Source organism: Hypomesus nipponensis, chromosome 3 (genome assembly GCF_054491055.1).
Source record: "Hypomesus nipponensis isolate SF chromosome 3, ASM5449105v1, whole genome shotgun sequence".
Taxonomy (NCBI): Eukaryota; Metazoa; Chordata; class Actinopteri; order Osmeriformes; family Osmeridae; genus Hypomesus; species Hypomesus nipponensis.
The window spans coordinates 20,084,115-20,107,984 of NC_140363.1; the positions used below are offsets into that span (position 1 = coordinate 20,084,115).

Consider the following 23,870-nt stretch of genomic DNA (forward strand, 5'->3'; position numbering starts at 1 on the left):
CTCTTGTTAGTCTTTAGTGAGTTCTTGTAGCCATCAAATACAAAGTGCATAGCTGTTGTCAATTACTACCCATAGGGGGGTACCAAGGGTGTGTGTTGTGGGGGTAGATCAGTGCCTAATAATAACATATTATTGTGGAAAATCCACCCTCATTGCTGTTGTTTAAGAGGTATGTAGTTTTCACCTCCCTTGCACCTGTTTTCTGAGAAGTAAACAACACTTTAAAAAATTGCCTGACTCATTACCGTCAATTCTTTAGGCCTTAAACATTAACAAGGGACCATATGGCTCCATTTAAAAGCTCGATAAGTCATATGTATTACTGTGTCTCACATTCTATCTAAATATCAACCTATCTATACAGATACTATAATAATAGTAGTAATGGACAAGTCGTAATGGTGGGTCACGCTCGGTCACAAACTGATGCCAATCAGTTGCCATACAGAGTTCTAACGCAACAAGTGGCACCCAATTTTACTAATGATATTTTGAGCAAAATCGCAATCCAGTCACAATCCCAGTAATAAATTATGGACCAATCAACTTTTTTTTCCTAGTCAATTAGTAGGGGGTGCATTTCTTGGCACAACACTACAGCCCTGCCCTAAAATGCCCCCCCCCCATGTCATTTCTCTTCTATATATCCCAGCATCAAATGATTATTACTGTTAATTGAGGGGACTACTATGAATAACCAGAGTACATTTCATGCATGTGGCACCTTCCTAGTTAGAGTTAGCTGGGGGTTAAAAAAAAAGGTAGGAAGTCAGGTAAGAAAGGTACCCTTCTTGATTAATAGCTCCCTGGGGGCCAAAATATCAAGTGGGGAGGCTTCCAATCTACTTCAAGACCTAGGGGATCATTCTGATGTCCACTAACCAATTCTTTGTTGTGTAAACTACTTGGCGGTTAAAACATATTCTGATTCCAGACCAATGGTAAGACTATGGACACCTGAACAGACCTCAAACCAGGCCAAAGCTCATGTGAAAGAAAAGTTTACATGACTTACACCCATCCACCCCTGATCACCGTACTTCCCAACAATTTACTCTTGATCACACCGTACTCCCCAGCCATCCACTCTTTATCTGTACTCCCCAGCCATCCACTCTTTATCATGCCGTACCTATTTAGACTATTGTATATTTTCTAATTTCTAATTAAGATCCGTATATGTTTATTGTACGCACTTCTCTGCCACAATAAATTCCTTGTTGTATTCTGATTCTCTCAGCATAGTTTCTTTCATGAATTCCATGTCACATTCACATGTAAGAACACACACTACACTATCATAAGGATCTTAAACATTGATAACGTTAGTACTTTCAAGCTAGCATGTGCTAAATCCAACCATTTGTCTTTTAACTGTGAAATCTGGAACTGGATTTATTACCTGCTCTTTCTCCACCATTCTTGTGCATCTATTTGTTGTCCAGTTATTTAGAATACCTCTGCCTATCCTCTTGGTTTAAAACTACAGTGACGCACATTGAGTGCAGGGGCAGAGTGCCCACAGACAGACAGACAGACAGACAGAAAGGTAGCCTGTCCAATCATTAGTCTCGGAACGGTCTTAATTATTTCACCTGTTTATTACAGGCCTGCGACTCCAACATATAGGCCTATGTCTGATTGATTTCATATTACATCAAATTTCATATTACATCAAATCATATTATATCAAACCTTTAGATGTATTGGTTGCTATCAAGATGTGAAATGTATCTTGTAAAATAGCCTAAAAAAACTGCTTCTCAACAACATTCTACCATCTTAAACTGGCATTTTGCTTGGGGCTTTTAATTTGAACAGCGATATTATTGTCAGTGATGTATTCCTAAATAGTTGTGAATCAGAATCAGAATAGTGTTTAATCGCCAAGCAAGTTGTCACAAACAAGGAATTTACTTTGGTGGGCAGGTGCATACAGTAAACATAATAAACAAGATAAATTGTAGAGATTGTATAGCATTTGCGGTCATCTCGGCGTCAGGGTGCCGCTATTGAAATGCGGGAGACTCCCGGAACTTCCGGGAGACATGGGATATAGGTTATAATGAGAAAAAGTGTGAAAAGGTAGTCTATGTCATATGACCTACAGAGGCTCGTGAGTGTTGTACTGGATCCGACTTTAGCTGGATACCATATGCATCGCAAGCGCCTTGTGCGTTTTGGTCGTGTCTCTGTGCAGTAGTTAGTTAGCTAGCTGGCTAGCTTTATTGCAGGTGATGCAACGGGTGAGGCAGCTCTGGATCGTTCACCATTCTCAAGACTTAAACACAGGAAAAATACTGCAAGGTATGTTATTGTTTGTTTGGACCGGCTATAGCCTACTATAGAAAGCATATATGCCTTCTCTTATTAGAAGAGTAAGTTGGCTGCTGACTGATTTTATGAGATGCTTCGCAGCTAGTTGGCTAGCTAACTATACGTTATAGGAGTAGAATCTGTAGTACAGTACTCGACATGTCAAACAAACTCCTAGCTAGATGGCAAGGGCAACCACACGTAGCTGCACATGTAAAACACAAAGTGTGCAACGTTCATTATTTAGCTAGGTGTAGGCTAGTCTAACTCTAAACAATTTACGTTTAGCTAGGCTACTTCCCTGACATTTCCGGGGCAACCCCGATGCTAAATGTTCTCATATGTTGTCTTTTACAGCAAACAATTGCTTGGCACTTTGAAGAGCGTCTGTCAATTCACTCATGGGTCTATGATTGCCTCGTAAATGCTGAGCAAATTCATTAAGCGTTGAATGTCAACGCGCACAGACACATCAGATGAGCGCAACATCGTACCAGGTTGCCGAAGTGTTTAAGGGAGTTTGGGCTTCTGACAAGTCTCTGTTAATAGCTTAATATTTGTGTATTTATAGTGACATAAACCAATATTATTTACTTCCACAGGAGAAATTAATACATTCTGTTCCTCTTTTTCATGAGTATAAGAAGGGTTCTGGGCAGAAAAGGAAAATCGAGGAAGTTGTCTTAGTCACTGTCTGCCTTAGTCTTTTCAGTTTTGCTTTAGTTTTTATACATGGCCCGAACATTTATGGTACAAGTGTATAATGTAAATCCCTATTTTTAACATGTGATGTGTAACATGTTCCTTTTAGAAAGATCCTGGTATGAACACAGAGAGACTAATATTGTTGTTTCAACAAAGCCTTTGTTCATGACTGCTGGCTGATAAGCAAAGTCTAGTTCTCAATTCACCTTTTGTTTAGGCTCATTTTTCAGACTTCTTTCAACAAAAGTAAATGATGTCACTAAACGTACAGCTGGATCTATCTTTTATTAGAAAACTAGTTAGTCATGTTAACCCCTTAGGTGTTTTCTGGTTGTCCTGGTTGTCATGCATCACTTATTATGAAACATAGAACAAACACTACATGTTGTTTATATTTTGAAGTGATTAAATAATATTAGATTGGTCTTAGTGTAGATGGGAGCATGGCTTTTCACATGGTGAATTAAAATGTAGTGACTCTGGCTCTACAAACAGGAAGTAAATAAGGAATAGTTGTTCTGATGATATCTATGTGTTGTACTCCAGTACTTCCTTCTTGTACCAACATATTTATTTCTCAGCAGGATGATGGACCAGTGAGGAGCAACACAGGGCACCGGAGCAGCATCTTGCCAGCGTGCAGGCGGAGGCCAGGGGAGACAGATACACCCCTGCCAGTCCCTGTGCTTGGTGTCGGCTGCTCCTGTAGCTGCTCACTGTGGTAATGGAGCAGATCCACTGGGTCAGACACCGCTGGCAGCAGCTGGTTTCTGCTGATTCTGGGCGAGGCTGGTACTCTTCCCCTGAAGCTGTGCGGACCAAGAGCTCTCCTGAAGCCCACATGCTGACACACAATCGTTTCACTGGTAAACGCAGAGTGGTTGTTGCCCGTCACGGACCTCTTCAGTCGGAATACAAAATAATTTCCAAGGGATGCAAGGGCAACGGCATCCGTACTACCAAGTACAACTTGCTGAGTTTTATTCCTATGAATTTGTTCCAACAGTTCCACAGGTGCGAGGAAATTATGTTTGATATTGTCAAGATTGTCATTGCATATAACAACCATACCTACCCAATAATGCATCTTTTGCCAAAACATTCTTTTTGATTTGTCAGCTCAATTTTCAGTCCTTGCCTATTTCATAGCAGCAGTTGTATCATGGGAGAATGTACAATTTTATAGTAATATTATTGCTATTTTCTTAGTAATTGTTTGGTTGGCAGTGGCACACCATTGACAATCCAAACATACAGCTAATTAGTAACTCAGATTGCTATCCATACTGCCACATTGAGGTTGTCCTGGCAGTCCCATTGAAAACGAATGACACATTAACGTACTCAGTCATGTTCACAGATTAACTAAATGAAAGGAGAAGAAGTCCAATACCAAGATCTCTTCCTCCCTGTCTTCTGTCTTAGGGCAGCAAACCTGTACTTCCTGTTCTTAGTGATGCTGAACTGGATACCGGTGGTGGAGGCCTTTCAGAAGGAGATCACCATGATCCCCCTGGCGGTGGTCCTTATTGTCATCGCATTCAAAGACGCCCTGGAGGACTACAGACGCTACCGCTTTGATAAGATGGTCAACAACAACATTGTCAGCGTCTACAGTGGGTGAGTTATATGAATGCTGTGTCTATATCAAGAAATTGTCTAGGAAAATAGTAAATATTTGATTCACTATGATAAGTTTCTAGTATACAGATTTTCTTCCACAAATTGCATACGCTCACAACCAGGGACGGACTGGGAGTAAAAATTGGCCCTGGACTTTGATCTAGACCGGCCCACCAGATCCGGCCCCCGTATATGCCAACACAGCTGCCCTGCCAATGCATGCACATTCTGTATTTAATGTGATGCTTGTTCGGGATTTCCACACAAAATGTGAGCGTGCACAGCGCTCGAGCAACATTTTTGGGCTTTTATTTGAGTGCAAAATAGGTTTTTGAGCTCTATGTAAAATAAACATAGCAGTTTTTCAATTAGTAAAACCTTGTCTGAGGTGATGTCTTTATCTCTTAATTTTTTTGCCCCACTCTTACGTTTCTTAGCCTGGTTTTCCATCGTTACTAGCTAGCTTTCAATCTGTCAGTGTCACTGTTGTGTGTAAGCGAGACAAAGGGGGCGGGGCTAAGGGCCACATAGACGTTCATTTGAAATAGACCAACCGGCCTGAGGGAAAGGGGGTCCGGCCAACCGTGTGGCTCTATCTTCTGCCAACATTTTTATTTGTAGTTAAAAAAAGTTTAAAAAGGCAAGCGGCCCTCCAGCCCAGAAGTGTTTCGGCCTACAGGGAATTCTCCCTGTGCTCCCGATGGCCAGTCCGCTACTGCTCACAACGTTCCCTATTCAAAACTACAAATGTCTACAGTTATTAAATTACATATTTGAAATTAGTTCAAAGTCACATTTTAGTTTGTTTTGACTTTGATCTGTCCTATAAATGCCGAAGCCTTTGTCATTGATTAGTCAACTGTAGGTAGCACTTATTGGGCATTACGCAGGAATGGACTAGCAGGGGCTTGGAGATAATGGGACTACAGTAGTACTCCTATAGATCTTATGCAAGAACACCAACCACCAAGCCAAACGGATGGTGGCGCAAATATCCAGCTTCTTATTGACCATCCCGGTTGGCCTCTCCTCAATGTTGCAATACGTTTTTGAAGGAAGTTGTAAAGTTCAAGTTTGTTTATGACTTGAGGGAGTGTGACCATTCAAAGGAGTGGCTTCACATTCTGTCTCTAATGTAACTAGATGTAGCGCTAGAGAAGAGTTCTTCGAAGCACTACGACTTAAGGATGATTTATTCTACTGGGATTAATTTGGCAACTGAACATCAAAATGGACTAAGACGCTAGAAGAAAATCAACATGTATCTTGGAAGTAAAGCTTGGAGTGGCCTACAGAGGAATACAAGGGTTGAATTACAACAAACTGTAGTGGTCGGTAACAACCTCCTACCAACAACATAACCGTGAAGACACAAACAGGCACATATACTGAACATACTGGTTTTCTGGACCAATGAACAAATTAAAACTCTTCCCCTGGTCTTCCCCCAAATATGGACTGGGGATGAGGAGGAGGACAGTTGTTGCTTCCTGTACAGAGGACAAAGAACTGAAGGAACTCCTTGAGTCCTACAGCGACAACAAAATCTCAACCACCAAGTACTCTCTGTTCTCCTTCATCCCTAAGAATCTGTTTGAGCAACTTCACAGATTTGCCAACATTTATTTCATTTTCTTAGCGGCTTTGAACTTTGTGCCTGTGGTCAATGCCTTCCAGGCAGAAATCAGTGTGATTCCCATTGTCTTGGTGTTGGCGGCTAATGCGATGAAGGACCTCTTTGAAGACTACCGAAGACTCAAGTCAGACAATATAATCAATGGACTCATCTGTGACGTTTACAGCAGGTACACATTCTGAAACAGCATTTTTTTCTTGAATATTTGTGTGTCAAATGCTGACAATAATTTCCTATAGGGAGGAATATGTGTGGCATTTGGCTGAACAATGTCACACCTCTATTTGTGGATACTATGTTACAGGTTAGGGTTAGGGTTAGTTACTGTAACTGTTAGTTACAGTTCGCTGGTGAATTTGTGTGTCTACAATAGTGTGTATACTAAGGCTATATTGAAGGCAGCGGAATTTAAAGTGGGTAGTGCCCTTTTTTTTTGGATTGTAATATTTTCATTGTGCTAAATAGTTATGCCTATTCACCCATGTTTGTGTCTACTTGGTTTTGTCCATTGAAAGAAATTCTCTCTCTGGCTGTGCGTTGCCAATGTGTCTGACGTAGGTTTATCTTTTGTTCTTGTTTTATGAGTATAGGAGGGGACTCAAGATAATTTGCCAGCAGGCTTTTGGAAATAAAGTTATGGTATTGCCCTAGTGATAGCCCCTCTCATAATGAGTTGTGGCAGTTTCTAGTTGTGTATATGTACATGTTGACTTGGCACAGTAAGTTGGCGCAGTAACTTGTCATTGTATTGAAAACCTTAGACTATTCACTCTTTCATTAATATGTCATTGTAGAAAATCATTATGGAAAGTAAATTGTCCTGGGTCTATGTACATTTATTCTTCTTAGTCATGTGTTTTACAATACTTTTTGGCTCTCAGTCATTCCCAGGAAAGGTTGAATAATTAACTAGCTGTTGTATTCACTCTGTGTGGTGTAAAGCTTTCAAGTGTGTATTGACTGTCAGAAAAATGTTTGTGTTAACGTTCATGTAATTGAGTCCTTCCCTCCCTAACATGAGAAACATTAGGGGTTGGTTTATGAAATACTTGCACATACCTTCTGCATCTGGTTCACTGTATTTCATATTTATGGTATCTGTGTCCTAGCCTAGTTTGTTACGCCTACATTTTGAAAAGCTCTGAAGTTTTACATCTGTGCCATTCCAATGTAATGCAGCATCAAATCCCCTCCACAGCTCGTATGTCGCCTTGTATGTACACGGACTATCACAGACACAATACCTATGCATACATGATCATGCAGAAAAGATTAACCCTCATCTGTCACAATGCACAATTACGCCAAGATGTGGATAAAACACTTTTGCATGCATACGGTCTCAATTCTAAATAGTATTGGGTTTTCTGGATTGAGTTTATTAGGTTATTTCATTCAAGAATTAAACATGTAGCAAAACGGTTCCCATCTTTATTTAATCTTGATGTAAACACAGGTTGTAGCATGCCTATGCAATTCTCCAGATTATCAAGCTCCGACGTCTGTAAGGACCTCCTTAGAGAAGAACATTGTTATTCATGCTGTCCTCTCATAGCCAGATACCACTAGCCTCAAATGTGCATGGACTAAAGAATTAAACTATACCTATTAGGGGTGGGAATCTTTTGGTCCCTCACAATTCGAATCGGTGGGTGGGGTCACGAAGCAATAAAAAATTGATTTTTTCTTTTTTTATAAAAAAATATTATTATTTTTTACATTTGTGAATTGCTAGAAGACTGAATCGCAATTCAAATGTGAATCCATTTTGTCCCCGTCCCCTAATACCTATTGCATTTGCTGGATTGCTAAATGCCTTTGCCTGAACTGTTGGTTACATGTACTCAATGTTGTTTTTTTTGTGCTTAAGGAGGAAACAGGCATATGTAGACCAACGATGGCAGGATGTTCGTGTGGGTGACTTTGTCCATCTGTCTTGTAACGAGATCATCCCTGCTGACATGCTGCTCCTATACTCATCGGATCCCCATGGGGTGTGCTACATCGAGACTGCTAACCTGGACGGGGAGACAAACCTTAAGCAAAGGCAGGTGGTCAGAGATCTCCTGCAACAGGTGTGATGGCATTTTAATATCAACATCAATTCAGTGTTGTTTTTCAGTGGAATCAATGTGGACCCTTATCTAGACCAACAAATGACATGTCATTCATCTTTGTAGAGTAAAGTGTGTATGAAGTATATGACACAGTAAACTGGAACACCTGAAGGGTTCGGGATGAGAAGGCATTGCAAAGTGCAGTTGTAGCAATGCACTGTTGACTTTTTGTTTGTAGGGATCCAAGTTGGCTCCAGAGAGTTTCAACAGCCGTATCGAGTGTGAAATTCCCAACAACAACCTTGGCAGGTTCCGAGGTTACATGTGAGGCTCTTGTACCCTACGTAACATATTGTACCTGTGATAGTGTTGAAATTATGTGTGGCACTGCTGCCTGTATGTTAGTGTTGTAGAATTAGTTTTAAAAGGATTTCTTTCAAAATCAAGGGAGCTTGATGTGTTTACTCAGCAATGCGGCACCAGTACAATAAGACAGAAAAAAGCAATCACATATCTTGGACATCCCCCTATATTGTCTAATTGAGGAAAATCCCCCGCCCTGCACACTGCGATTTCACAACCCTTTAGAAGGTTTTTCCCATGTTTTGGCTAAGGCCATCCTGTCCTTGATAGCCCCAACATGCATGCACACTCACTATCTCTAATGTCCCGTCAGAACCTCCCCTCTCTGTTCCCATTTGTCCTGAGACCCAAGTTCACCCTATACTTCCTGATCAACCCACGTCCTCCTTAAGGAGACCCACATCCTTCTCTCACCACTTTCCTGGTTAAGTCACCTTGACCTGACACTCTCGCCTCCTATTCCCTCCTTATGGGGCTTCATTGATCCCAGATTCAAGTCTTCCCAGTTGCTAACCCTCAAAAGCTTCCATGTTTCTCTGTCACTGAACCGATGTTATTCACTCTTAGCCTCACAGCAACTCCTTTAGAGTCCATACAATCCACAACAGTCCTAGATAACACTCTTTCACCCCAGCCTCCCTTTCTCCTTCAACAGCATTCCTTTCTGTACTGTTCTTACTACAGTTTAAGACTGTAGGCCTTCTCCTTTTTCCCTATGTACCACACAAGCCTTTCACTCTGCCCCATTAATCAATAATCCACAACATTAATTAACATCCAACTAAAGCTATACTTCTGGAGCTGTGTACTCATTGATACTAACAAGAACAATGTTTACAAAAACAGTTCAGTTTGTTGTTACTAAAAACCCAAGCAAGGTGTGTTTTACTTACATTTGATGGAATTCTGTTTGATGTTTAGTAGCTGACTTTGTTGTTCCAAAGGGAGCTGCCTAATAAGGCTCGGGTGGGCTTGCACAATAGCAACCTTCTCCTGCGAAGCTGCACCATTCGCAATACAGAGACTGTGGTTGGCATTGTGGTCTATGCAGGTAAGGTCATATAATTATCCATCATACTCTCTGGTTTACCTGTTGTCTACAGTTGTGTAAATTGGTTTACCATTCATATGTAGTGTATTTAATGTGAAAGTGCCTTTTTACACGATCATACCATGGCTTGATATTAAACGTTTAGGCTTATGCGACATAAAATCTATCTAAAATATCCCAATAGAATGATAATAGCTACGTAAATGGTTGTGTAATATTGTATCTAAACTTGTATGTCTGATTCTGTTTTTTGACCCATTTTTTCACGTGGCCGGGAACATTGCTGCTCTCTCTGTACTGTGATTGATTTGATCCATATTCGACCTCTTGGGCTGGTTATGAACAGCATGCCGAGCAAATATCTTGACTACAGTACAAGAACCTGTCTTGAATAAGTCTGATTGCGTGAAATTGAATGGATCTAGAACTATAATTCGACCTTGTTAGCCCCTACTGATTTGTTAGGTTCAGTCAAGTCAGGTTTTCAACTTTAATCCTCACTTTTCTTAGCGCGTTTTATGGAACAGCCCCTGGTCTGTTTATTGTTTATGGCAAAAAGCAGGGTCTGTTTGAGTGTGTATGGAGGTGGTTAGGGCTCCTTTTGTTTTTTTTGGTATGTGTGACCTGGTTCCAATGCAAAGTTGATACCATCAACTCCAGGTAGTTGCTAAGGTGTGTGTAACACCAATGACCTATTGCTCATCTGTACGATCATATACCGGTTTACACCTCCCCTACTTCCTGTTTGCTTTGTTATTACTAAAATCATTACAGAACAAACTTGTTTGGTCAGTCAGGGAATTTAAACTATTAAATCTGACCTGATTTGCTGCTAAAGGAAATGTTTTTTTTGTGTCTTTAACATATTTTTGGGTGCATTATGTCTGCATTATCTTCTTTTAACATGAAATGTCTTTTTGAGGTGCTATTAATGTTAGTGTAACTAGGCCTGTAACATTTATGTCGTAATTGGTAAACCACAATTGTTTGACATTATGGCGTTTTTTTTTGTTGTTTTTTTTTGCGCAGGTAAAGCAATTTAGTTTAATGAGATGGGTCAAAGCATGTTCACACTATCACTTGCAATCATCAGCTACGTTGCCAATGCTCGCAAACTCAGTAGGTCCTTTACTAGGTATTGTTTTACGTTATGTTTCCAAACAGGGCACGAGACTAAAGCCATGATGAATAACAGCGGCCCGCGGTACAAGCGTAGTAAACTGGAGCGGAGACTTAATGTGGATGTGATGTGGTGTGTCCTGCTCCTCATTGTTATGTGCGTAACTGGGGCTGTAGGTACGTATCTCAAAATGTATCTGATAATTTTGTGACAAATGCAGTTTTATCTATCCAGCACAATGGCTTCATGCTGGGTCATGCCACTTGACCACACATGTGGACAAACACACTGTTGTTTTACAGGGGCTACCAGTCTTCCCCTTGTGAACATTACCAGCAATATCCTACAAATGATAACTTAGTCACCAATAACCAGATAGCTTTATTGAGATTGTATACAAAAAAAGATTTGTTTAGGTCTTGACAGAAGGAAATGACTTTGTCGTGTACTGACGTGTGCGGGGATTTTCCACACCAAGCAAGGATATCCCTGTGTGGGAACAAACATACGTGGTCTGTTTTACTGGGTTAGAGTTAACTTAAAGTACAAAGTCAATTGCACAACAATGTTTTTTCCTCTACTTTTAACCACTGTATCCTGTAATGTGTGGCCATGCATCTGCATTCATACACACTCATTAATTTACAGGAGTTTGGCAGCCTACTCAGGCTCTTTGTTTATTTAATTGTTTGGACTTCAGTAGATTGTTAAAAGAACACTCTTGTGCCTTCAGGTCATGGTCTTTGGCTCCAAAACTTGAAGGATTCTCCTTACTTGATCCCTGACCATACCTCTCCAGCCTTGGCTGGTTTTTACCTCTTCTGGACATTGATTATAGTGCTACAGGTAGTACAAATTATATTTAAATTAGGGCTGTCAATCGATTAAAATATGTTATCGCGATTAATCGCATTATTTCATATGATTAATTGTGATTAATCATAAATGTATTACATTTATTTAATATGTTCACATTTTACCCCAATAAAATATGTTTTGGTGAAATAACATTAAAAGGGTGTACTTAAAAACTGTAAATAAGGTGTGGGCATTGCTTGCTGGCATTCTGAAGGAGGAGATTTACATTACATTTACATCTAGTCATTTAGCAGACACTCTTATACAGAGTGATTTACAGTAAGTACAGGGACATTTCCCCGAGGCAAGTAGGGTGAAATGCCTTGCCCAAGCACACAACATAATTTCGCATGGCCGGTAATCGAACCAGGAACCTTCTGATTAATAGCCCAATTCCCTAACCACTCAGCCATCTGACCCCCCCCCCACAGATGCCCCCACAGCAACCAGTGCAAACAGCAACGTCTGAACCTCCACAAAAGAAAGCAGCTCTCTTAGCTATTTGTAATTCTGAATCTGATGAGGAGGAGGACTGTATTGAAAAATCTATAGAGCCAAGCCTGTCAACAGCATGGAGGATTGTCCCTTAGTGGTGGTCCAAACATGCTGGGGCACACAACAAGTTAGCCTGCCTTGCCCGCAAGTACTTGGCAACACCTGCCACATCAGTACCATATGAGACCCGGAGGTTGACGCGTGCATTGATTTTTGTCTAACATTGCCTAGAAGTACTCCAGCCGGTGATAACTTAACTCAGCCTGACAATCAATACAAACAACCTTGGTTTTGTCAACCGAGCCGTCCGGCAACTTTTTAAAATGAAATTTCCCATTTAAAATCCCTCTCTCCGTCATTCATTATCATTCAGTCGAAGTCTTATGAGGACAGGTGATTCCCAGGGTCAAAAAGAAACCTGCATTAACTACACTATTTAAAAAAATCATGTTAAAGTGAGATTGCGTTAACTTTGACAGCCCTAATTTAAATAAAACAATTTGTCAATATTCCTTGGATAGTTCACAACACACATTGCTGCATTTTAAAGACTTACAAAATACAACACATCGTTCATTGGAAGTAAGTTAGAAGGGGAAGGGTTTTAGGGTATAGCTCAGTGGAGCATTAGACTGTACATCAAGAGCTTGCAGGTTCAAAACCCCCACTATACATCACTGGATAAAAGCGTCTGCTTAATGAATACATACATGTCCCATTTCCTTAATGACAGGTGCTGATCCCCATCTCATTGTATGTGTCCATTGAGATTGTCAAACTGGGCCAGGTTTTCTTCATCCAGAATGACATGGATTTCTACAATGACCATCTGGACTCAAGAATCCAGTGCCGAGCCCTGAACATCACAGAGGACTTGGGACAGGTCCAGTATGTGTTCTCTGATAAGACTGGAACGCTGACTGAGAACAAGATGGTGTTCCGCCGTTGCACCATCTTTGGAGTAGAGTACCCCCATGAAGAAAATGGTGAGATACAAGAGGACTATTTTTTTACTGAAACTTTCTTACCTTACTGACATTGTACAATATTTGATTTGAAAATGCATTTCAAGACGGAGGGCTTTGCTTTATGTTGAGGTGAGCTGTTGATTTTGTTGTTGACTGTTTTCCTCTTTGTTTCTCTGCCTCCCCCACCTAATCTCTGCCCCTCTCCCCCTACCTCCATAACTGCTCACCCCACATCCATCTCTGCCCCCCCATCTCTATTCTTCCCCATCATCTCTGCCCCCCTCATCTCTGCTCCTCCCCTCCATCTCTGCCAGCAAAGAGATTGGAGTTGTATGAGCCAGAAGAGGGTGAGGTGGGCCACTTGCTCACTCTGAAGTCCTGCAGCAGTGCAAAGTCTCTGAGCCGGCGCTCTCTCAGCTGCAAGATCACAGGCCACGCTGAAGAGGAGGGTATGGACCAGCCCCCCAGCCCCACCATGCCCTGCCACAGTGCCTTCAGTAGTCGTATGGTCAGTCTCTCTCGCATACATCATGTTATTTCTTTCTCTGTGTGGATGAACCTTTAGCGGTAGGTTTTGAAATAGTAAGACACAATATTGAGTGGACACTTTATTCTGACTCTTTGTGACTCAGGCAAAAGATGTGATCCCAGACCCTCTGCTCGTTCAGAAGCTTAACTGCCTGTCCGTGTCCCCCCTGAGAGATGGCTCATCCCCCAGCCAAGAGCTCACCTACATCGTGGATTTCTTCCTGGCTCTGGCTATCTGCAACACTGTTGTGGTGTCTTCTCCCACTCAACCACGCCATATGGTGAGTAAAGCTATGCAAGAAAATACATGTTTGTGCTAAAGATGTTAAAGAGCTACCTAAACCCTAACCATTGATATTCTGCTTGAACTCAATTGTGGTCCAGTCTGTAATGATCCACATACAGTTTATAATAGCTACAGTCTTCTAATCCCCCCCCTTCCCCCTGCGCCTTGGGGACTGCCAGAATATTTCAAACTGCTGTTTTCTCACAGTAGAATTTATGTCATTTGTAATGAGAATCTATTCACAGGTGCGGGTACCTGAAATATCCCACACCCCACTCACATCTCTGGAGGACATCAAGCTCATGTTTCAGCGCTTTGGTCGTTCCCACTTTTCTACTGCCTCATCTCCCCAGGCCTCAGGTAGCCCCCGCGGCCTGGCCAGCAGGCTGTTTGCCAGGGGCAAGGCTGGGTCCACTCCAAGAGAAGACAGCAACCCAGATCAGGAGCCAGACCTACTGGGACACAAGCCAGGGGTGGATAGAGCCTCTGGAGAGGAGGAGGAGGAGGAGGAAGGTGATGGGAACAAAGAGACCAAGGAAGGTGAACAGGAATTATCAATGGTGTACAATGACTTGTTGGTAAACCGGGGAGAGGGAAGGGACAGTCTGGAAGGCTGCACCGAAGGTCAAAATCAACCCAAAGAGCATGGCGTTGATGACAACACTTTAGTGTACGAGGCCGAGAGTCCGGATGAGGCTGCGCTGGTGCACGCTGCCAGAGCCTACCGCTGTACCCTGCAGGGACGCTCTCTAGAGCGCCTCCTGGTGGAGCTGCCGGGGGTGGGTAGTTTAGATGTGCATCTGCTCCACATCCTGCCCTTTGATTCCACACGCAAGAGGATGTCAGTGGTGGTCCAGCACCCACTCACAGGCCAGGTAGTGGTCTATACTAAAGGAGCTGACTCTGTCATCATGGACCTGGCTGAGTTGACTACAGGTGAATGTAATGTAGTGGATTGTGTTGCTGTTAAATAGCTTGTTTTATTGTAGTAACTTGAGCTGATAGCTTCCTAAATAACATTGAACAAAAACAATTGCCGACAAATAAGAAATATAAGAATGATAAATGACATCAATTCCATCCTGGTGTGAGTGTGGTTAGGGTAAGGGTTAGTTCGACTACTAGCTGACAGAAGATTACTGAGCTTTAAATAACTTTTTGTCAAAGAAAGTGTGTTAATTGTGTACATTCATATACACTCGCATACATTCAAATATACTCATATTCAACAACGGTAACACTATAATAACTAAACAAAATGGAGCATTTGTAAAAAAATATATAATATATATATATATAAAAAAATCTTGATACATATTTAAAACATTTCTTGGTTAACCACTTTACAATTGGTTTGTTACTATTAAAATACTTAAGAGTCAGGTGGCTGAGTAGTTAGGGAAATGGTCTAGTAGTCAGAAGGTCGCTGGTTCGATTCTCGGCCTTGCCAAATGACGTTGTGTCCTTGGGCAAGGCACTTCACCCTACTTGGTACTTACTCTAAGTCGCTCTGGATAAAAGCGTCTGCTAAATGATAAAATGTAATGTAAATGTAACCATCATTAAGGTCCAGTTAACAATTTATAGCATGTAAGTATGTAAATCCAGGTTCATTCAACACCTTGATGAACCTATTAATCCAAAATTAATTTTCTAAACTGTATCAATGCATAGCATAATGTTTACATTTGATTTTGTCATCTTTTATCGTATTAAATAGTTTTATAAAATATAAAGTAACCTACCTACTTCTTTACAAATTCTTCATATTGTGTGTTACCACTTAACTTATTTCACCTTTTTTATTTTTTATTATACATATAATTCGTATTATACAAATTGGTGTTGCCATGAGTTTACAACTTTTTACTTCCATAGCAGGGATAGTCTAACAGCATTCTTATTTCCCGGACCTAATAGGATATTTGATCCTCTATCCCAGTGCCACCTTCATGTCACCCTCTTCCATCTCTCGTGCAGATGCAGACAGCAATCAGGGCCACATCAGAGATCAAACTCAAAAGCACCTGGACAGCTATGCAAGAGAAGGACTCCGCACACTCTGCATTGCAAAAAGGGTGACAACAATTTAATGCTTAAAATAGTTAGCTGTTTCTGGTGACACTTCTCAAAGGATCATTTAGCATAAAATGTGCTTTGTCAGAAACAGATTTTATTCATTTTTTTTCCTAATAAGAATGTTAACATGTTGGATGGTGTGTGGATTTGTAAAAAAATTCATTGAACGTGTATCAAATGTACTGAAAAGATAACCAGAGCATTTTTTCATTAGGTTCTGGAGGAAGAGGAGTATGATAATTGGTTAAAGCATCAGCGTTTTGCAGAGACTAGCATAGAGAACAGAGAGGAACTATTACTGGAATCTGCCCAGAGACTGGAATGCAAACTCACACTTTTGGGTAGATACTACTTGTTTCTAATTGCATTGGATCAGTATATTGATTATTGTACTGACATGTTGAAACTGTTATCCAATATTGGTCTTTGGAGAAGATATACAGATGGACATGCAGATGGTTGAGTGTGCTTATTCAGTCAGGTGATCTGTAATACCAGTAATCTGAAGGTTGCCAGATCGATTCCCGGCTGTGCCAAATGATGTTGTGTCCTTGGGCAAGGCACAGGGAATGTCCCTGTACTTACTGTAAATTGCTCTGGATAAGAGTGTCTGCTAAATGTAAAAATGTAATGTATTCTTTCTGTATCCAGGGGCAACTGGAATTGTGGACAGACTCCAGGAAGAGGTCCCAGAGACCATTGAGGCACTTCAGAAGGCAGGGGTCAGAATATGGGTCCTCACAGGGGACAAACAAGAGACTGCTATAAATATTGCTTGCGCCTGCAAACTGTTGAGGCCCAGCGACCAACTGCTGATAGCTAACTGTGGTAGTAAAGTAAGTTTGGAAAGTGTGAAAAAATTCATCCCATTCAAATAGTTACTCTACTGTATATGGCAATAAAGATTTTTAGTTAAACCTAAAAGGGAAGTGCATTATCATCCCTCCCCCTGTAATGGTATTGAAGCCATAGTAATGAATATACATATTTGACTGTTAACTAATTAATTTAATCTATCACTAAATATTTTCCAGGAGGCATGTGAGGCCTTGTTTCAAGAATTGCTTGCGGAGGTTGAACACAATCAGCTGACATCAGAGGCGACTGGCTTCACATTGGTCATCAATGGGTACACTCTAGATTTGGTTCTGCAGGGCAAGCTAAAAGAGGAATTCCTGGAACTCAGTAGGCATTGCAAGGCTGTCATCTGTTGCCGCTCCACCCCCTTGCAGAAGAGTCAGGTGGTACAACTTGTGAGGGACCAGCTGGGTGTCATGACCCTAGCCATAGGTAAATATTATAGGGGGTACAGGGCCTAGCCATAGGTACATATTACAGGAGGTACAGTATAACAATTGTTTGTATACTTAACACTTTCTTTTTTGCCTTGATTTATCATTGTGATCTCTTGTGTTTAAGAAACTGGATTATCTACCCTGATCTATCTACAGATATTTTAGTTGTATCTTTGCTTTGATCTGGTAAAGTCTGCTTCCTCGTGTCTTAAGAACTGGAAGCTCATATTACAACTAGACTGGGTGTTTAGATAGATTCAAGTGGATCCTTTTCTTAACCAGGTGATGGAGCCAATGATGTCAGCATGATCCAGGTGGCAGATGTGGGTGTTGGAATATCTGGCCAGGAGGGCATGCAGGTACAGAGATAGGGATAATATGCAGGTACATTCCTCCTTGTGATGGTGGGCTGATTATTAACCAATCAGTTTAAAAGTTCAAAAAAAAAAATAGTTAAATGTTATGTGCTATAATTTATTTCTGGAAACTCCCATAAACCCATTATGAAGTTATTCTAAGTAATGCGAATTAAGCAACTTGTCAAGAACTAGTAGCCTGGCTGCCAGCCCAACTTCTCCCGCCCACAAAAAAAATTGTTCGGGAAGTTGGGTCTGGAGGGTCTCGTATTGGGGGACAACTACAGAAAACCCAGAATCGGGACGGACCAATGAAATTGTCTGGGCGGGCTTTATACGATGATGGACAGATGATCAACAGTAACGTAATCAACAACGTCACCAAAAAGCAATTGGGTTGAATTTGTTTTCAACAAAAAACATATTACGTTTCTCTGATTGTAGGTCTATCCAATTGAGCGTAGAGGTATTTGTTTTACGAGTTCGGTTGAAACACGCTCCGTACTCAAAGCCCAACGGAGAGTTTTCAGACTCGTATTCTGACTAGAATTATGAGTATGACAACGTCAGGCTAAAGAACTAGGCTATGTAGCCTAGATGCACCTAACTTTGTAATACAGCTTTTTCAACACGCCCTGCTCTGTTGATATTTTTCTTGTAACCCGACATGAATTTACCAACATAATTTATTATTTTCTCACTGTCTCTTACTGAAATACTTCACCTTCTCGCCTTCCAGGCTGTTATGTCCAGTGACTTTGCGATCTCCAGGTTCAAGCACCTTCGTAAACTGATGCTGGTTCATGGCCACTGGTGCTACACACGCCTGGCCAACATGGTCCTTTACTTCTTCTATAAGAATGTGGTAAGTTTTCCCTTTCAGTCTGTCCAGGATTTAGGACCATCATGAAGATCTGCCGTAGGTATGACACTTTCTCTCATATTTTTCCCTCCACTCTTGTCTAGATGTACGTCAACTTGCTGTTCTACTACCAATTCTTCTGCGGCTTTTCTGGAAGTGTCATGACCAACTCCTGGGTCCTCATCTTCTTCAACCTCCTCTTCACCTCAGCCCCTCCACTGCTGTACGGCATCCTGGACAGGGATGTGACTGCCAGCACCCTCATCAAGTTACCACAACTTTACAAGTTGGGAAATAATTCCATGGTGTGTATTAAAGTGAAAATAACATCAACATAAAATGTGAGTAACATAAAACATTTGTCCATTGAATATGTTTCTGTATGAATGTTGTTTCTCTCTAGGCCTACCAGTCTTCTACCTTCTGGCTCACAATCCTGGATGCTTTCTACCAAAGCCTTGTTTGCTTCTTTGTGCCTTACTTTGTAAGTAGATTGACATTGAAGGGAACGTTTCTATTAGTAAGGTATCTGGACTTGTGTTTAGGACTTTTATCACTTTTCCAAATAAGCAAAAATATATGCTCTAAGACGGTACATGGCTATGGGTCTTTAAGCCATGATATTTGTAATCTCTTTAAATATAGAAAACACTTACAAAAAACTAAACCTCTAGCCTGGTTATGATGTGTTGTTTTTGGACAGGCATATTCAGGGTCAGATGTAGACATCCTTTCCTTTGGATCTCCCATCAATGCCTCTGCCCTCCTCATCATCTTGCTGCATCAAGTACTCGAGAGCCACACACTGGTAATACACAAACTTACTCAAATTAAATTATGTTACAAGACAATTCTTTGCTAATGAGTGAATTTGACAAAAAGACTTGGAGGCACCTGGGAGATGTGTAGTGGGCCTATTCCTGTTATAGGTGTTTGTGAGGTTTGTTGTTTGGATGTGGCTGTGAGACAAACAAGTATTTCCTACTCATATCTTTCAAGATTTATTTACTGCACAATGTCTTACCATTCTGTGTGTCTGCTAACCTGGTATTTTGTGTGTGCATTTAGTGTTTGTTTTGTTTCAGAACTGTTTTCATATTTGCTCTTTCCCCAGACATGGTTACATGGGGTGGTGCTATTGGGCAGTGGTCTCTTCTATTTCGGCTTCACCTTGGTCTTTAGCTGCCTGTGTGTGACATGCAGTCCACCAACCAACCCCCTGGGAGTCGAAACGCTGCAAATGTCCCAACCCCTTTTTTATGCTGTGTGCACCCTCACCACAGTCCTTGCACTGCTACCAAGGTATGACACTCACTTCTCTCACACACATATACCAGGGTTAGGCAGGGTTATTACCTGGTGAGGGTAATACAAACACCCAGCAGGACAAACTAGGCATGGCCGCATTCCAGAGCACCTGTCTGATGCACATCAGAGGCTACCCAGAATTTTTGACCACATATTTCAATTTATTTTACACTGTAAACAGTTGGGCCTATGTTCCCACCAGGCATGTAAAAAGCAAGAATGTTTTTCAAAATTCTTTACAATATCTCTGATACAAAAACAAATATCTTCTCCAATATTTAATAATAGAATGTCCCAAATCCATGACCAGTCATCAAATTCATTCATTTTTCCCCCTGTAATACCTATTAAAAAATGACACTTACCAAAGTACTTTTAGTTTGTCATCTGCCAGTTTTAACTTGAACTGCTTAACTACACTGTGGGCTAATTTATAGCTCTCAGAAACACTGTGGTGAAAACAGTGCCCATTCATCCCCGCATCTCCTTTTATTACCTGTCAGCTTTTCACCTGTCACTTGCCCCCAGATGATTGTGTTTATCTGCTTTACAAAACATATATGCTTTATACCATTGTAAATTATCCTATTGTTGCCGTGCAAAAATAATGTAATGACATTATTTGACAATTGAGCATACCGCACAACATGTAGCCCATATGAAACAAAAATGTGTGTCATAGTTTATTCAATAAAATAATTGTTAAATGGTATTTATACATGCTATACATAAGCTTTGCTTCAAATATAGCCTGAATCCTGTACACATCTGAATGACAGAAAACTTGTGTGAGGGAGGGAGCCTTTTGTGACATCTGCTGAGAGAAAAGAGAATCACAAACTTGGAAGGCAGGAAAATAATTGCCTAATGTGAGGTTGGCAGCAGTTTCACAGAAATAGGTGCAACATTGCTTTAAACTAACTCATCCTTGTGGGATTTTGAAAATGTAAGGATACTGGGTTATAAAACTCCCAAATGGAGAAAAAGTCATTAAAGGAGGGTCCTGTATTTTTTTTGGTCTTTCCCCCACTGCGGTCAAATGACTATACACATCTGGGGCCTCATTTATAAACGTTGCGTACGCACGAAAAGCTTGCGTACGCTGGTTTTCACACACACTTTGTGATGTATAAAGATTTACTTGACGTGAGAATGTGCGGGCCGTCACAGAAACTTTTGAGCAGACGTGAGAATGTGCGGACCGTCCGCAAAGTCTTGTCTGGCTCTGTAACATGGCAAATTCTAACTGAAAAGTGCTGAAACTCACCAAACATTACAAAATAAAGTTTCCACTACTACGTTTAGGACGTTGACTATTCAAAATACATAAAAATAAAAGTTTGATCATTAATGTGGATGATCACATCAAAATGCCAAAACGGGAAATGCTATATAGCCTTCTGTTTAATCCGCCACCAATTAATAACTTCTGTTAAACTTGAGGCTGTCAAACGAACAACAAAATCACTCAGGAAATGCATGTCACGCTAACCCTATAGCTGCCATGCTGTTACGATGCGCCACCACTCGTTTCTTCATTTAAAGTTTTATATCGGACCATTTCTTCTAAATTTCTGTCATGGGCCAGTTCTCTGAACCCACAGCATTGATGGCCCTATAATAATAATGATAATTTGATTTGTAATGCACTTTATATTTAGCTAAATCTCAAAGTGTTGCAGGTTAAAAACAAGTAAGGGCGCAAATAGTGACAGTTTTCCACTCTGCCGACTTTCTTTTGTCACTAATACCCGATGACAGGCCGCCAAACAGGACACATTTTCTCGCCTCCACCTCTGTCAGAACCTCGATCTCACAGTCCCCGTATTTCTTCGAATAAACGGTGCAGCGTTTAACGTTCATTTTTGGTCCGGCGTTTCTTCGAGGAAGGCGTTTATTCGAAGAAATACGGTAATTCAGATAAATAAATGACCTCAGGAGCGCATTTATAGTCCATCTGCATATTAATTTATGGGAGGAGGCAAGGCGGGGTCAGTGGCTCGTTCACGTGCAGTCAATTTCACGTTGATTGTGATTTATAAAGGAAAGGTGCGCAGGATCTGGCGTACGACCGGTTTTATACATGTGAATATTTCTGTGCGTAGGTACTTTTTGAGTTTTGGCCGTACGCCATCTTCTGGTATGAAAGCTGCGCAATCCCTTATACATGAGGCCCCTGGTGTTAATGGAGTGCTGGTTAGCAGGTGGCTGTATTTCTTTTGAACTTCCCAAAGTGAGTGAGCAATTGAATATCTCCATGTTTCTTACTGGTTTGTTCTCCCTCTCTGCTTTAGAATGTTGTTCCATGCCTTGCACAACACAATAACTCCCTCCAGTGCACTGGCTGCTGCTCAGATGGACAAACTGAACCCAGAAGAATACTGGAAAAGGATGCAGCACTGGAACCACACCCAGGCCGAGGCCAGACGCCTTCATGTGGACGACCTGGTCCTTCAGAACCCTGATGCGGAACTCATTACCCAGGATCTTCAAGAGTGCAACACAAATACTGGGCCAGTTGTCTCTTGATGTATTTGCCTTTGGCAAGGAGTGCAAAGCCTCTACATTTCAGACATTAAAATTGTCCTTTCTCTAAGATTGTTCTGTTTGTTCTCACTGTGAAAGCACATTGATTATATACTGTGTTTCAATGTGTCCATGTCTCAAACCTCCCTTCTCCTCTTCTCCCCTGTCTCAAAAAGGTCCCTTAAGCTGCACTGTATCGGATATTCTCTAATCAGTTTTGGGTACCAGTTATCAAAGGCTTGGGTACAAGGCCTTGGGTGGGTACCAGTTACCAAAGGCTTAGGTACAAGGCCTTGGGTGGGTACCAGTTACCAAAGGCTTAGGTACAAGGCCTTGGATGGGTACCAGTTACCAAAGGCTTAGGTACAAGGCCTTGGATGGGTACCAGTTACCAAAGGCTTAGGTACAAGGCCTTGGATGCCAGCTGGGATGAGAGGCTTGTGAGTGTGGGAGAACATGTAGAGGCTAACTCAGAGAAGCTCAACAGAGACACTCATGCAATATCTGAATATTTTGTTAAGTACCGAGTTTTTTTTTTCTCTCCAGATTGGTTGCTGTGTAAAAATTTGTGTTGAATTTAACTCGTTTGAAATAATCTGTGGCTGGCCATGGAAGCAACATAATAGCACTCCACCTTCTCCCAGTCACTTCCTGCAGTTGGCTGTTCATGGAATTCTCCACTGCTGGGCTTAAAGACAGTTACTGGTGCCTGTTAAATCATAAATAATCACAGATGCTGTTAATTATACTGAAGTTACAAAGGATCACTTAAAGCAATACATTTTTATGAAATTTGTCATTTGTTTTTACTGTATTCAGATGTAATCGGGTGTCCAAATTGTAATATAATTGGGGAAAACACTGACACTTGTATTGACTGGTATGACATGAAGAAATACAACTCCATAAAGAGCTGTGTTAACTCCATAGGCCATTTATGAAAGATATTCTAACAGACTGGGGAGGGGGTCTTCTTATACATTTAATTTGCACAGTTATGAACATGTTGCATTGTTTGCAAAGTGTTTACATTTGTTGAAATGTGTACAATGTTTTTACTTGCTGTACAAGTTGTCATGAATATAGCTTTCAATTTTTTTTCCACAATATTGCATCTAAATTTGCTGAACTGTACTATTATGCATTTTATGTGCACTATGCTGAAAGAAAAAAACATCTGTACAAGAACAGTATTGTCAAGTTGACAGTGGTGTGATGACATTAAACAGTTTCTAAATCTACTACTAAAGCAGCAAGTATCATCACCTTAATATCATCTCTTACCCAGAGGAGTAGGCCTATGCTACATGATTACCGGTTTAACGACCATTCCAGCCTAGAACCATACCTCCAAATGTCAGTTGAAAATTGCTACTAGGCTACACGATACGAATACAGAAAATTGACTTGGCACAAGTCAGCTAATTTGTATGGGGTT

General features: G+C 41.0%; 1 protein-coding gene across 5 annotated transcripts; it reads left to right on the plus strand.

Moving 5' to 3' along the window:
• Positions 1-1,999: 1,999 nt before the first annotated feature.
• Positions 2,000-23,539, plus strand: atp10d (ATPase phospholipid transporting 10D). 5 transcript variants are annotated; one of them, XM_084682644.1, is made up of 23 exons: positions 2,000-2,307; positions 3,603-4,035; positions 4,447-4,641; positions 8,151-8,355; positions 8,576-8,661; positions 9,645-9,751; positions 10,916-11,047; positions 11,605-11,717; positions 12,958-13,210; positions 13,507-13,700; positions 13,825-14,001; positions 14,252-14,942; positions 15,987-16,084; positions 16,300-16,426; positions 16,737-16,921; positions 17,120-17,375; positions 17,663-17,739; positions 18,476-18,601; positions 18,703-18,903; positions 19,002-19,082; positions 19,302-19,406; positions 19,713-19,900; positions 22,201-23,539. In XM_084682644.1, the coding sequence occupies exons 2-23, from the start codon at positions 3,746-3,748 to the stop codon at positions 22,433-22,435; spliced, it is 4,122 nt and encodes a 1,373-aa protein (XP_084538770.1). In that variant the 5' UTR covers positions 2,000-2,307; positions 3,603-3,745; the 3' UTR covers positions 22,436-23,539. The 5 variants fall into 5 exon arrangements, with proteins under 5 accessions (XP_084538770.1, XP_084538796.1, XP_084538789.1 ...); XM_084682670.1 differs by having other exon boundaries at positions 14,360-14,942; XM_084682663.1 differs by having other exon boundaries at positions 12,994-13,210.
• The last annotated feature ends 331 nt before the right edge of the window (positions 23,540-23,870 follow it).